General features: G+C 40.0%; 1 protein-coding gene across 2 annotated transcripts in view; it reads right to left on the reverse strand.

Annotated features, from left to right (window-relative positions):
• The window catches only part of KYNU (kynureninase), a 57,613-nt gene that overhangs the window by 2,488 nt on the left and 38,805 nt on the right, over positions 1–16,320 (reverse strand). For both annotated transcript variants that reach the window (XM_064718324.1, XM_064718323.1), the window contains exons 11-12: positions 4,446–4,498; positions 2,908–2,993 (exon numbers count right to left, since the gene is read on the reverse strand). In XM_064718324.1, coding sequence (XP_064574394.1) covers positions 2,908–2,993; positions 4,446–4,498 — 139 coding nt within the window. The remainder of the gene's footprint in view (positions 1–2,907; positions 2,994–4,445; positions 4,499–16,320) is intronic.

Genomic DNA, 16,320 nt, shown 5'->3' on the forward strand with positions numbered 1-16,320 from the left:
TGACTTCATATACATGCATACAAAAATTAACTTTTGACTTTAAGTCCTGTGCAGGCTCACTCTCTCTAGTCCACACAAAGAAAAAAAACAAAAACCCAAATTCACTGAATTCTTTTTCAATACCTCTGTGCTCCTGCACAGAGGTATTGAAACCAGTGAGTTTCAGGCCCTCAAAATATCATGAGACATGCAAAAATGACTGCTTGAAAACGGCAGTGCTGTTTGGCCCCAGAAACAAGACCAATGTGTTAGAGGAGTTTGGGAGCAGAAGGTGAGACAGCTTCTGCTTTTGCTCTGGAAAGGCTCCATCACAGGGAATGATGGAAATGCAACCCCAGAAACAATTTACCTTCCTCAAACCTCTCTTTCCTTCTCCCCATGGAATTAGCTGCAGGGGAAAGTAACAAGGTTACAAACATGCAAGTCCCCAACAGCCACTTCCCATCACATCCTGGCACATCAATGCTTGTGGACAGTTCTCTCTCCACTGATTGCAGAGGCAAATCAGAGGCAAGAAGTGCCCTGGATGAAAATCCATGATCTTCACTCTCAAGAAATCACTGTTCTACACTAGAGAAGTAACAATTTTAAGATTACTTTTATCATAACCTGGAAAAGCATAAAAAGAGGTACCTGAGGAATCCTACTGAAAATACACCAAATTCTGGTTTCCAGCAGCATCTGGAAATCATTGTTTTGTAGAACATCCCAAACCTCACTCCCTGATGCTATCACAGCCACTAGATGCTGCCTAAAACCAAGAACCCCTGCATTTTGTGCTCGTGAAATGGAATGTGGATGCTGTAAGACAGACTTTACAAGGGAATAAAGTGACAGGGACCAGAGCCACCAGCAGTCAGCAGGTCAACAAAAATCTAGAGGTGCTTCCCTGTCCACCCAGGCAGGCAGAGCAGACACAGGACTGTTCAGTGCATCACTAGAGGGAAAACAGACCTGCCTCCTGTTCCTCTAGGATTTGCAGGAGTATGAGGGATGGATCTCCTTAGGCTGCATGCAAAAATCTGCTTCCACAGGCTTTGTGCAAGGAATACTTGGTCTCCTGGGTGAAATTTTTTGAAAAAGGTCTTTAAAATGTGTCTGTAGAGCGCTCCCCTTTTTTCCATAAAAGGCAGCAGCCAGTGCCATAACAGTCACTTTAAGCATTATTGAGGAATAACATCCATTAACACTTGCAGTTTTCATTGTTTCCATTGGAAACACTGCCTTCTGCTTAATGTGTCCCAGTGAAGGTGGCATGCAATTTCACTAGCCATCTCTTGCCAGACATGAAAACTACTTTGTTTCCCACTGTATTAGAGCAATTAGCACTGGGAAATCCTGGCTGTGCCAAAAGGTAATGCGGGCAGGGGAAGGGGAGGCAGTGGAAACTGCTCAGCCCTCATTGTTCCAGGCTCCCTGCAGTGGGCTAAATGACACCAGCCCACACAAACCCGAGCACTCACAATCTGGGTCATGGCAGAACAGCTTTCAGCTTCTCTCCAAGGTCACATAAAGTTTAAAACAATATAGTGGATGTTTGAGGACTAAAAACAAAAACAAAAAAAAATTGTCAGGCGGAACAAGAAGCATGGCTGTGCCCTTTGCAGTCCTTCAGTCTTGCATGTATGATGGAGGGATCATAACTGGCAATTTTCTGACTTTGTTTGCTTAAGATGCTGTTTTTCAGTAAATACAGAAGAGGAATGTGGACACTGCTCTTTGTTCCAGCATCAGCTCAGCCATTCCACTAGAATTAATGGAATGCTAACCAGAAATAAATTTCTGCCATTTGTGCTGGTGGCAAAACCTTGCTACCCAAGGCTGCCTTGAAAACCAGCTTAAGGATGATTTTATAGTAGAATATGTTGCATACAGCAGGTATATCTTAGTAACATCAACTTTTTGAGCCACAGAGATTGAGAGTCCTGATTTCAGAGGTTAACCATGCTTCAAGGAAGTGCTGAAACATCTTGAAATGAAACACAGGTGTTTGGGGAACAGCTCCATACCCTCAGACAGGGATGGGCTGTGCTCTCCAAAGCAGATCAGAGGGTTTCAGCACATGGATCACACCTTCAGAGGAGGAATTAGCTCTGTATGGCAGGATTACCCTTCCCACAGCCACAGGGTCAGTGATTCACACAGAGATAGGTCAGAGATGAGGCTCTGCTCCTTTGACCACCAGAAAACTAATGATTCAATGAAAGAAAAGACAGCTTGGAGCTATGCCACACCCATGGATTCCCCTTTTAGGAAACATTTCCTGATAGTTTCTGTCTCTTCTGCTTGTAACCAAAGGCAGAACAGGTTCCTTGAGCCACTGGATCAGCTGATCCAGGACAGCCAGGACACCTAATTTTCTTTCATAAAGGATATAAGTCTGGTTTACTGGTGGAAAATATGAAGCAGCAGCTCTGAATGCATCTTTTCAGACTTACATGATTCCTTTGCAGGAAGATGCTGAGCACAATCCTTCCCATGAGTAGTACTGAGACAAGGCACTGTTGGACTTGGTGACCTCAGAGATCTCTCCCAACTTTAATTATTCTGTGATTTTGAGCCCTGAATATTTCTATGGGATAAAGGTGCTGTTTGTACTGAGCTCCCAAAAGCAGGGACAAACACATTGCCAGAGCTCAGGTTAGGAGGTGCAAACCTCAAATACTATTGGTCCAACTCAGGGTTGTCCAGCAGAGTTTGTGAGAGACATAGGCAGATGAGCATATTCATTAAAGGCCTTGGTCTCTCAGGGCTGTGGGGTTATTTTGTTTGCTTTTCATTACTTCTCCCCTTCCATGTTCAAATATTTCACAGTTTTCTTAAAAGGGAGACAGCAATAACGCACGTAGCATTCATTAAACATTTTTATACTCTTAAATTCAGGCTCAAAGTAAAGCAATTACTTACCTCTAAACTGGCATGCAGAGCACAGACCAGTAAAATTGGAGGATTTGATAACCGGAATCCATTAATTCCTTCACTTAGTTGTAATTCTGGAAAATGAATAACTTATATTAGTGTTTTTGATTTCTTCATTTTAATGGATTGGACCTTATCTTGAAGTCTGTCCTCACACAGTAAAATATTTCCCTAATGTGGCCCGTAGGAATCGGTCATTAAAAGGAAATAGTAATCTATTCCCAGCTAATACTTTCAACTTCGAGAGAAGCCCAATTTTATCCAGCAGAAGACCTCATTAGCAGCTTCATGGGAACCAGAGGACTGCAATTAATTTGTTTAAATGGCGTGTGCTAAAACCACCTTTACACTTGAATCTCTTTTAAGGCTGGCACGAGGCAGAGGAATTCCAAGTCAGCAGAGGCGCGCTCACGCGGAGCAAGGAATCACGTTCCTTCACTTTATTGAGCTGATGAGACACATGGGAGGCTGCATATGCAGCTAAGTGTAGCTTCAGGCCAAGGAGAGGAGCTGCCTAGACTTTGGGCTGTGAAATTTCACAAAATCTATTTAATAAATCTACAAAAGCCTCGCTGTAAGTTCTGTGTCACCGTTGATATTTCACGCTCCAGCACCGGAGCGGGAGGGCACGGCGGAGGAAACGCTTTTCACGCACAGCAGACTGGCTAATTTTATAATGCCCAACTTCTCCCCTGTAAACTGCTCATGGAAATGAATAAACAACGTTTTTTTCTTCTTCTAGCAGTATTTCAAGGCAATTTGTGTCTCCTGCTGGCTTTCCATAGTGCCACTCTCTTGCATTTGGTCTGAAAACAAAGAGCAGACTGAGGCTATTAGAGAGGTGCTCTCCAGCCAAAGCCACATCAACAGGCGCTGCCACAGAAAATTAAAAATATATTAAAAACAAAACAACCAATCAAACCAAAGAGCTCCTTTCTCATCCTGATCCCTCAGGATATTCTCTCTGCCATAGCTTAAACTGGAGCTGAATAGTCTAGCTGCCAGATTTGGAAAGGAGTTCTCATTTTGTATTGGGACAATAAACAATATTTCAGAGCAGGTTTGTCTTACAACCCATCCCTCCCTAGTGCAGGAAATTTCGAGATGCTGAAACATTAGTGGGATTGCATGACTTTTGCCAGGTTGCCTTACCTGAATTTTTATAATTTCTCATTAATTCCTGTAGAACTAATCCTGAAGAAAAGTATTACCCCAGTGACGGATAGCAGATCCTCACTCCTCAGAGACTTATGAATTTAATTCACTGAGATACTTTGAAAGTTTCATCCATATTCTATATCTGCTTTTTGAAGGTATTTCAGCAAAATGTCTAGGAGCAGACAGTCAAACCCTTACGCCCACACACAAATTTATTCCAACATTTATTTTGTTAACTCCACTGCCTCACATATTGAGGATGAGGAAATGCAAAGTTCTGTCCTTTCTCCTCAAACTGCTACAGAAGTGAAGCTGGTTATATATAAATAAATCAAATGAGGTAAAATTGAGAGTGTATAAATACATACTGTTTTCCATGAGGAATCTTGTTTTGAATTCATGGCCCCACCAGCCAATTAGCCTAAGATTTTTAAAGAAAATAAATTAATAGACATCTTAATATCTTTCAATTTAGATTGAGTATTAAGAATTATATAAGATTGAGCAATATATACATTTCCAATAATACATTTTATTTCTAACAATAGCATAAAAATGAAATAAATTCTATGAAGAGTTAGCACTAAAAACTTAACATTGCCATTTGAAAATTTCTCTTTTACTGCAAATAATAAAACACATCACATCTTTCAATTAACTATTGATTTTAACAATATCCATTTTCTCTGAATTCACTTCACAAAACAAAAAATAGTACAGAAATATTTCTAGTGGTTCCAAGGCATTAAATTCAAAACATTCTCCCCTGCTCTTAAACTTTAATGAATATTGAAAGCTAAAAGGAGTTATAAAATCTGACTTTGTTTCACCAAGAAAAGGACTTTTTGGTGAGCAACAAGCAAACAAGACCTTGGAAAGAGGATTGTGTGGGCCTTGCCTTGTCCTTACTGTGAGATCAGTGCAAATTCTGCTTATATTTTTATTTTCCTGAACTAAACTTATTCTTCAAAAAAATTTCTTTTAAATAAAAGCCAAATCAGTTCAATGCTATATTCCCTTTTTTAAGATCATCTCCTGAAAAAAAAAAATCCATACAATTATTTAAAAAATAATATGTCTGAGCTTGGACATTAAAATGACATTACATTATTAACTCATGTGGAAAATATCTTTGAGGGTGTTGCTACAAGCAGTTTTCTAAAGCAGCTGGATGCACTGGATCACCTACTGCCAGGGCACTGCAGATAAAGCCAATAGTGCAAAATCAGGGACTTTTTTCCCACCTCCCTTGGGTTCTCCACTACTTAGCACACAGATATCAATGATTAATAATGCCAGTCCCACTTGAGATTCTCCTGTATCAATGCTTTTACAATAGCAGGAAGTCCCCATCACAGACTCCTTCATGAACTTCTCAGCTTTCCAGACCTGGACATGTTGGACACCATTTCTGCCAAGGTTTTACTCATTTTTCCCTATACTAGATAGTAAAATTTTAGGAACAAAGCCTGGCAAAACTTGTAATGGTAAATAAGTCTATATGTAAAGGTAAAAGTCGATCAGCCTTCCTGGAAACAAACAGGGAAAAGGAAGTCATGGCCCCTCCCTAAAGGAGCATTTTGCAGTTTGCCTAAAAGAGCTGAGCTCTGCAGAATTAAGACCACATTTGAGTTAGAAACTTGTTATATGAATACTGCAGAGTGTAAAATAAAGTAGTTCGTATTTCTGTATAACAACACAGGTTTTATGTTTACTTCTGTGAGCTGCATCTAAACAGAGGCTCTACAGAAAAGGATGTTTTTTTCTTTATTGCTGCATGATGTTTTTATTATTCTGAGACCCATGAAAATTAATAGTGCAATATACATCCATTTTAAATGAGATATTACATTGCCAAAATGAATACACCCCAAATAAAGTACAACAGAGCCTCTGCCCAAGTGACTGTGTTACTGGTGCTTTGAATCATAAAAGATATTTCAGTTATTTTATAGGAACTCTATAATACATAGATAACATTGTATGAAAACCCTGAATATTGCATGTTCCTGCAACAATCTGCTGATATCAATGTCTACACACATTCTATAAATTTCAAAGGTTTGAAGCAGAAAATAAATTTAAAAGGAAATAAAACATCTGGACAAACAGTCTCTGAGAAGAAAACAATATTATGTTCTACTTGGACCACACCCAGACAGGAAAGACAAAATACAGATCAATCAGACCATTATCCAGATCAGGGCTGATGAAAAGCCCCCTGGTTGCACTTCAAATGCTCAAAACTCACTAATTCTGAAGTTGGCTTCAACCCAGATCTCAGCTGCAGCACCACGGAGGCAACTTGGAAAGTGAAATTTCAAAACTTTTCCAAAATGACAGAATGAAGGATTTTTTTTTAAAAAGACAGTTTTAGCTGTCTTGCCCTTTCCTACCATAATCTGACAATTTGCTTTTCCTCTTTTTTATTTTTTCTCTTTTGGCTGTTCTAGAACTTCAGAGGTGTCACTGCAGGATGTGCACTTTGAGGCAGCTCTGGTCCTACACTCTCATTGATCTAATGGTCCATATGGATGTCATGTTATTTGACATTTAAGTTGACAGGCTTCAAAGTGTGGAAATTAACAAAATCTTCACAAATTACAGCGATTTGCTGTTTACAATTTTCTGTGAAAATTTTGAAATGAAGGTTGCCACCGCTATGCCAAATTTCAACCTGTTGTGATGGGAGAGAGCTAAGGTGTTAAACCCCAAACATAACGCTTTATAAATGCTCACTAAAAATAATAGGCAATAAAACTGCACATTAACTTGCTGCAGTAAAATTTCTTATTAAAGAGTTGTTACTCTGCATGCAAAGTGAGCATTTTGAACTGCAGTCGCCATTTCAACTGTTCCTGCCTCAAAAACAAAGGCACCAAGATCGAAATAGATTCTGAATTCCAACCCATAACTTTTGGCAAAACAAATAAAGTGGAAGGCTCTGAAAAGCAGTATATGATGTGCTTGTGATTAAAAAAACACCTTAAACATGTTAGCAATGGGACTGTCAAGTTACATGATTCCCATGGCAGATAAAATCCATTGTGGGAAGTGTGTTAAAATCAGCTTTTAAGGAGATAAAGGTCTAATTTAGCAAATGTTCCACTAAAAATTAAAAAATGCAAATTTATCCAAACTGAGCCCTTGTTTTAACACATCACTAATCAAAATTGTTATCTCAGTGATAGATAGGTTTTTGTTGCAGCACCCTGTTGCCAGTCCCAGATAGCCCCAGCAACCTCCCAAGGCTGGTCAGTAAAAATGCTCCTGGAACCCCTCCACAGAAAACATCTCTCCACCCTGGAGCAAAAGCATATTTGAAATCCATTGAGAAATCATGCCTAAAATGAGAGTAAAGTAGTGCCAAACTAGCTGTGTCTTTTTCTGCAAGGTGAACATGTTCTTACAAGCCCACTTCTGTTAGAAAATAACCTTTTAAAGGGATTGTTCCATTCTGTGCCTCAAATAAAACCATTGCCATCAGAGAATGCCTTGGGTTGGAAGGCACCTTGCAAGGCATGTCTTTCCAAGCCCTGCCATGGGCAGGGACACCTTCCACTGGACCAGGTTGCTGAAGGACCTATCCAACCTTGTCTAGGTCCTCACAGCTTGATAACACTGAGACCTTCCCAGGGAATTCTGCCACTCCCAGTCTTTGCACAGAATTTTTACATGTGCCACATAATATTTAAGTATTGCTGAAAGATTTTCAAATTCCTTTTTTTTTTACTCCAAAATGTTCTCTTGTTTCACAAATCAATGAACAAAGGTTTGCTGGGCTGGAAAATGACTGCAGAAAGGAACAATATCCTCTTATTTAGTCATATTATCTTTAAGGACATTTACACCAGGGAAAAATCCCTCCAATAAATATTCTTATTTAGCTCATTTTCCTCCTTCATATCTGTCTGCATTAGACTGAAGCACTGGTTGTTCATAACTTGAGTCATCTCATTTGTAGTTGTATTAATGATGCAGGAGTGCAGGATATAATGATCATGATGTATGTGCAGTGTAAACATCAAAGAAGATCCAGTTAAAGAACACAGAAAACATACAAAAAAATTCCTCTGACCTTTGCTTTGGCATTACAGATGATCATGCTACTCATTTATAATTTACAGCCTGGAGCAACACGGGTCTCATTTCCCTTCTCAGCAAGAAAAAGAGACAGAAACTCTTGAGTAGTGATACAGAAAACAGGGAAATGCCATTAATGTGGCCCAGCTTTTACAGTCCAGGGCAATGTGTTGAAGTATCCTGTCATTATATTGTGCGAGATAATCATTTCACTTCCAGAGGAAGGCAAGTTGAAAAGCTACAGGAATACAGTGTGAAATTTGTAATACTTGATTTTACATCTTCCAGCTTCCCTGGGCATGGAGCAGTTTATTTCCTCTCCCTTATCAGGTCACAAAGCAAGCTGGAAATTTCATAGCCATTATTTAGATTATATTAGGAGCATATACCAGCAAAGCATGCTATGTTTATGAAAGGATGGATTAAGCCAAATCATAAACAGGCAGTTTGGGGCCAGGCTGTGTCCACAAAGGAGCTGATGTAACTGCTGGGTGGCAGCTGAGCTCTTCATTCACACATTGCTTTAATTTTGCAAAAGCATCCAGGTGTTGGCAAAGATTTGTTTGATTTTTTCATGCTACTGTTCCAGCCATGAGAAAGAATCAGCTCTGAGGAGTTAATGAGACTTGTCACTGCTCCCAAAGTTCATTACACAGAGCCAGGCAGATCTTATGCCATATCTGCAAAGTCAGGGAAAAGAATGAAAGGGCCAAAACCAATCATTAAGTTCAGTTTCTTGCAGTCCTATATGTTCATGGCACAGCTGCTGGTTGAGGAGCACATCCGTGTCTCAAAACACCCTGAAGACCTAAGATGGGCAAGCAACAGACACTGTGACACAAGTTTAAAGGTAAGAGGTTAATTGTGGCTTAAATATAACCCTCTTAGCAGGAAATGTGTGACAAAAACAATAATGAGGCCTTAGAAATTAAACTGCAAAAGGACATAGAAAGCCTGGAGGCTGGGGCCAGCCTGGAGCTTGGAACAATCCACATCTGACCAAGCTAGACCATCATCCTTCTGCCCAGGAAAACATGGTGGTACCACACCCAAAGCCCAAGCTTTCATATTTCAAATTCCAGGATTAAAAAACCCAAACCAAACCAAATAAATGAAATCCCAAACCAACAAATGGTGCAATCAGCTCCTCAACCTCCAAAACATTTCTAAACATGCTTTACATCCATATATGAATCTCCAACTCATCTGAAAGGTTATTTCCATATTCTGAGGAACATTCCTCCAGTTTCCTGGGCTCCATGTAATGCAATAAAGATAGAAAATATACCCAGCGCTCAGGTCCTCAGCAGGAGCATCTCCTAATGCTGCTGCACTCATGCACTCAAAGGTCAATCCCAGAAAACCAAACTCACAGAAACATTTCTCTCACCCCCTCAAATCTACCTCACTCTCACCCAGATCTGCAAACTGCAGAACCCCTGAGCACAGGCCTGGTCCCCAGGCTCAACAGCTGGGCTCAACTCTTTGCATTCTACTCTGCATTAATTTTACTGCAGCTTTCTAATTGCATTTTTATATGTTTTAATTTAATTTCTATGGCATTAATTTTATTGCAAGCACATGAGCATGATTGTGTTTCTTTGGATTCAATGCCAAAACTCAGAATAAATAGAATGACACATACACACACCAACTAAGAAAACAGAAAAACCTGCTCGTTGCTGTACATGGCATTTTTTTGGCTCACTGGCTGGAGTTTGAGAAGGAGTTTCAATTTTCTTTGCTATCACAGACTTGTCTGATCACTGATGAGTCATTTGGTCTCTCCATGCCTCAAGCCCTCATCTCTAGGAATTCTGCTCAGGACTGCTCTAACTCTGCAGTGAGGGATGAGAATGTATTTGTTAAAATGTACTCACATATTTAACAATGAGGACCATGCAAGGATGAAGGAAAAGATTTATGTGGAGCATCTTATGCAGGATTTTTTAATATGCAGATAAGAAAAAGGCATTTGGAGGTAAAGCTGATGTCACTTGGTTTTTTCCCCTTCTGTCAGCCTTTCCTCAAATTATCACCTCACCCTCCAAAGTTGTTGCCAATTTCGGTTTCTATTCATTTCAGAATTGAATCTTTTTCTTTATCTAGATCACTTAACTGGCATTTCTGATAAGGTTAAAAAAAAATAATTAAAAACCAATATTTCTTTTGCTTAATTCCACATGGTATTTTACATCTCTGCTGAAACAAAAGAAACCCAACTGGATGGACAATGTTATTCCATTCCACCCCACCCTCTCCATACTGAGCACCCCAGCAGGGTCCTGCTCTCACCCAGAGCTTCCCTGCTGACAGCTCACTGAGAGGGAGAAAAGGCATTTCAAATGATGTTTGAGATGATGAGGGGTCTGTTTAATCAAAACAAAGAATAATGGAAAAATAACTCCTGCTTTCATCACTGAAATCAAGAATTCAACGATTTTAACCCCCTTGTGTGGGTGAAACTCTTCCCATACTGAAAAGCTGTCAGTTCTGGAGTATCCCCACACTATATATCTATAAGGGCTAGGATTTGCACAGGGGATTAAGGGACTTATAGCAGCTACCCTGTTAGACTTCAGCAATATTTCGAACCTAACTCTCACAGTCTCCTTCAGAAAACCTTGCCAAGATTGCCAGAAGCTATATTTAAAGCTTTTCTTTTTTTTCTTCCTTTATATCTTTTTAGCTATCCTTTATCCCAAATGGTAAGCTTGGACTTGTTTCATTATTCTCTTCTGTGCAGTGCCTGTTAATTTTAAGTAGGATCTGTTGTTAGGATTTGAAAAGCTTTTGAAGCCCAGGTAATTATTAGCCTCAGAACTTCTGTAGTTTAGGACTTGCTCACACTCTGCTGCTTTCCTTACCCTTTTCAACTCATTACAAATGTTTCCTAATTATTAAGCATATGTGACTTGTGAGCGGCGCCATATATTATTAATGGCCCAGTCTCTTAGAACTCAGTGGAAAAAATCAAAACTCCTTATGAAAAGTTGCTTCTGTGAAAGTAGTAACTTTTCATATTTAATATCAATGAGGCTTTACTTTGTCAAAGGACCAAAGTAATGTGATTGTATTAGAGGCTAATAGCATGACATTTTTCTTCTGTTAAGAGGCTTGCACTTTCAGTACCATCTAAAGGGAGACAATTTTTCTCCTCTATTTTGAGGCTTGTCTTGCTTAAAAAAATAGCCAAACTCACTTTCTGCCTAGCAGCAAATTTTAACAACAAAGACCCAAATCCAGAAAAAAACAGTCTCATAATTTAAACAATGACACTTAACTATGCAGCAGCAACGGATGGAATTAAGAAACTTCTAGATTTGAGTGATCACCCTCTTTCCAAAAGTAGCTGGGCAGCTCTCAGCTCCCTGATCTTTGCTGTTCTTTGAGGTGGGTGATTTAACAAAACTGTTGCCACAATCAGGGAGGCTCTTGGGTGAAAAACCTGGGCTGTTTGGTCAGTGGAGCACAAGGTGATTTGCAGCTCGTGGCTACTGGAAGACAGAGGGTGGACACACTCTTCCTGAATTGATTTTTACCTTGTTAGTGTTTTAGGCTCGACACAAGTGGGAATACACCCATACAATACACCAAAAATACAATTTCAACATGTCCATCCATATCACCCCTCCAGGTCAAAACAAAAGGAGATTGAGTTCAGTCTTGTAGCAGGAAACAAGTTGCTGTGGCCAGGGCATGAGGAAGAGGAATGGCTGCAATGCTGCCAATCCAATCAGGGCCCTTTGGAGCCTCACAGAGCTCCCCACCAAACCTCGGAGGCACTTGCGATAAGGGACAATAATTTCATTCGCCATGATTAGGCAAAAGAAAGGTATGATCCAACAGCAGACAAAATGGGAGCCTAAATTAAATCCCAGGAGAAGATTTCACAAAAAACAAACCCCCTAAGGCTAATGAAGTTGAATTAAAAACTGTTAAATCAGCTTACGAACAACTATTATCACAAAGTGCTCATATAACACTTTCACTGGCCAAATATCAGATATATGAAAAGGGGGAATACAGCCAACAGTATGTTCACACATTTAGTAAGGGGAAATTGAATATTCTGCCTAACACCAGAAATTAAAAATCAAGCAGGGAGCCAATTTACTCATGGAGATATTAATAAAGTTCTCAGTGATTTTTATAAAGTACTGAATATCTCTTAATTATTTTATGGTGATAAAAAAAAGCATGTTATATTGTTTAAGAATTCCATATTTTTTTTCTATGCTGTTTCAAATAAATTAAATTAAACAAGTGAAAGCTACAGTCCCTCCTAGAGCTACTTTTAAATGTGAATTCTGACTTAAAGGAGACTTAGATAGTTTTGATTGCTATGATGTGTTTACTGAACTATACAGTCTCTGCAATCCCTTGAATAAATCTTTCAGGGGAAGATATCTAGATAGATTTCTAAATAATAAATATATCTGATTGAAATACAGTATAAATTTTTTAAGATTTGAGAAGTCTTTCTTGCTTCTGAATAGACTAATCACAATATTAATGCAAGACCTTTATCATACCAGAATCCTTATTAGCTAAAATGCAAGTTATCACCTCTGCTCTTTGCCTGAAACAAGAAACAATCCACATCAGATGAGATTTTTTTTTAATGACAGTGGCTAGAACTAATTGAATTCATAGTTTCAACTGCCAGCAAATTTGCCACAGAATCCAGTAGTTGTGTTACAAAACCTTTTCTAAGTGATACTGAAGGAGAAAAACTCAGATGAAGTTTTTTCAGCTGAAATCTAAGACATGAAATAATTAAGGAAAACCAAAAATGTGCATCTTTCAGAGTTATTTTAAAGAGTTTCTCTTCAAAAAGATTAAATTTCATCCATTACTAGAAAACTAGAACAATGTGACTTAGGTACCTTTTTTTATTGGGCTGCCATTGCCCAAATTTTCAGTAGCACGTACATTTAAGAGTCTAAAATTTATGTTATTTATTTATATGGGGTCTAAATCCGTTTTGACATGAGGTCCAGGAGCTCCAAGCTCTTCTCACTGCAGAAACAGGTGAGAAGCATCAAATAAGGACATTTCTATGGACTTATTATCCTGTCAGAAAATAACTGTACCTGCAACTCTGACCTTCAACACGCACTGACAAAATCCCTGTGCACTGGCTCACAATGGGTTGCTCAAAAGTCATCTCAGAAAACTCTCAGTGAAAACAAAGGGATGCTGAAAAATTAGATTTCAGTAGGAAACTATTCAATTTTTGCTCAATAATCTGTACACAGCTAAAGAAAATACTAAATAATTCTTCACATTGAGCAGCTGTTTTTCATGGCGTGGGACAGAAAGAACCTAACATTTTCCCAAAACTGCTGCACTGGTGTGATTAGATCAGTGAATTGATGTCATGCTGACTGAGAAATTAGGGAAAGGAAAAGGAAAGGGAAGATTCTGTGTTTCTCCCAGCATCTCACTAGAAACTCCTCTCCAGACACTTGAGTGAGCGCTCTACAGCTGGAGCTGCCCTGCAGTTTCCACACAGTGGAAGGCAGCAAGAGGGAGCTGCCAGAAAGCACTGAAAATTACTGCAGTGAAAAATGAGGAGTAGTCACTGTGACAGTAAAAGTTGACCAGCAGCGACAAAGAGGTGTGAAAATAAGTATTTCACAAATGGGAAGTGAGAGGAAGGATGGCTTACAGCGAGTGGGCAAGAATAGACAATATATGTCATGAAGGCCTCTAGGAAGCTCCTGATTCAAAGACATGGGAGATGGGTAAGAAATAAAAGGCAGCAGGCTGTGGATGTCTTTTGCTGGACTTTAAGATAAAATAGATTTGATTGAGGGACACAAAAGAAGAAGAAAAATATGAAGGTTTCTGACCTGGTGAGACCTTATCTTGGTTGAGTATTGGAAAGTTTTAACCAGGAGAAAGAGGGAATATGAGGACTAGAAACCCCATGAACAACAGGAAACAAATAAGCACAAGTGGTAAACCAAGCAAAAGAAAAGAAAAAAAAGTAAGAAAAACCATTTCATAATGCACCCATGCACAAATCCAGAATGCCAGCTTAGCAAAAGGTAACAAGACTGAATTATTTCCTTAACCTGAGCAGTGACCCTTGAAAATCTTTATGGTTTGAGTCAGGTGCTGGCTGGGACATGAATCACAACAGGAGCTGTATGAGTGACCCCAGAGCTGCAGCTAAAGGCAGAGAGGTGCTCAGCCAGTCAGGGACACAGACAGCTCTGGGAGACATCCCAGGCACAAAGCCCCATCTGAACACGTAGCTGAGAGTTACAGGAACATACTCCAGGGGACAGAAATGGAGAGAAAACTGGTGACTGTTAATGGCACAAAAGCATAAAGGCTCTTGCTGGTGCTTTCAGCTTAGAGCAATTTGAAGCCATACCATGACCTCAAAGCACATTCTGTAGGGAGAAATTAGACACATTTTCCCATTGTGGTCTAATGAACCAATACAAAAGCATGAGCAAATCTCATTTTTAAAGGGCATGTGCAGACTACAGGTTTAACTGGGACTCTTAAGAGGAAAGCTTCATACAAAGTTCCAAAATTTCTGAAGTAGAAAAAGTGAAAAATGATCAAACACCTAAAGTGAGTCAACATCTAGTAGAAAATCCCAGATGCAAAATTGCATTAGTTCCAGCACATTTCTGCACAGAGGTAAGCGAGCTCTTAGTGGAAACAGCAGAAAATTTACTAGAGGTTTTTGTCATTAAAAATAAACTCTTTCCTCCCTAATATAGAAAAGTTCTGTGAGGTGGCTAGAGAAGCACACAGATGAATGGATAAGCTAATAAATAACTCCTCTTTTTGTGACTTACTAAAAAAACAGGCAAAGAAGGTTTTCTTTCCATTTTCTTAGAGGTGTGTAACACCAGTAGTTGCATTTCTGTAAATTAATCCAGCAGGAAGGAAGCTTGCTGCTTTGTCTTAGTGGGAAAAATCAAGACACAGCAAAGTGCTTTCAAAACTGCCTGCCTGGAAGTGGAGAACTGAGGCACACAGAGCAGGCAGATAACAACACACGGCCTTTGAAATGCAAGGGAAAATCACAGCAACCATCCAGACTCCAAGGAGAGCCCCAGGATCCCTTCCCTGCTAGTTAACAGGATGCAAGCGTCGCCCCCAGGCTACATTCACCTTTCCATCAGGCTAAGCCGGTTGGTTCCTTTCATGTGTTTGAGCAGTTGTGTCTTACACCATCCATGAGAAAGCTCCAGGCACTGCAGATGGGAAAGCAAATGTGGAAGGAACAGAGCCACCTCCCTCTCTTTCCTGAGGCTGGGAGTGGGACAGGACCACGGCACAGCACACCCAGTGATGTCCCTTCAGTGTGATCCAGGGGGAAAAATGCATGGGAGTGCACTCAGGGAATGAGAGCAGCACATTTCTTCCTCACTCACCCCAAAGGTGATGCGGAGTTCATACACAACACCTTTACAATCACCTTAAAATCCAACCGGGGCAAAGGTGACAAAGCAAAGAGGAAGACCTTCAAGAAGGAAAGAACAAGAACATTTATAATGAGAAAAGAGGTGAGATTGCTTGAAGATACAGCTTAATTACAAGGAAGGATTTGAAGGAAGAGAGAGAGAAAATGCTTGACAGAGAACAAGGAGACAATCATGGGAGCCACATAAAAGGAGCCGGAGAAAAAGAATGGGAATAGATGATGTGAGTGCACATTAACCTCTCGTTTTTTCTCCCAGAGACTCACTCCAAAGTTAAAAAATGCTCTTGGATATTTGCCATGCAGTTGGTGAATCCGAGAACACACCCCTGCAGGCCCATCATGGGTCTAGATTGGCCTAATAAATCACTTGTCCCAAGACAATGCAATTAAGCCTAATTAGCCGATAGCTTTATTCCTAAACAGTCTCTTCCCAAGGGAGGTTTTAACTTTTGGTTTCTAAATTAGCTCAAGGAGCTAAATTGCTCTCATCTCCTTGGCAAAGCAACAGTTCATTTCTACCTTAGCACAGGATACTTCATGCACTCGGGGGACACGTGCTCGCTGCACGAGTGGTTTATTTACATTAACCCACAGTCTGAGTCCAGCAGGAGCAGGGGGAACCCTTCTGGAAACAGCAGCATGTTCACTGCCATCTGTCACCACTGACTTGCCCACCTGGCTGCACTCAGCACAGCTTCCCTACG

Source organism: Zonotrichia leucophrys, chromosome 7 (assembly GCF_028769735.1).
Source record: "Zonotrichia leucophrys gambelii isolate GWCS_2022_RI chromosome 7, RI_Zleu_2.0, whole genome shotgun sequence".
Lineage (NCBI taxonomy): Eukaryota > Metazoa > Chordata > Aves > Passeriformes > Passerellidae > Zonotrichia > Zonotrichia leucophrys.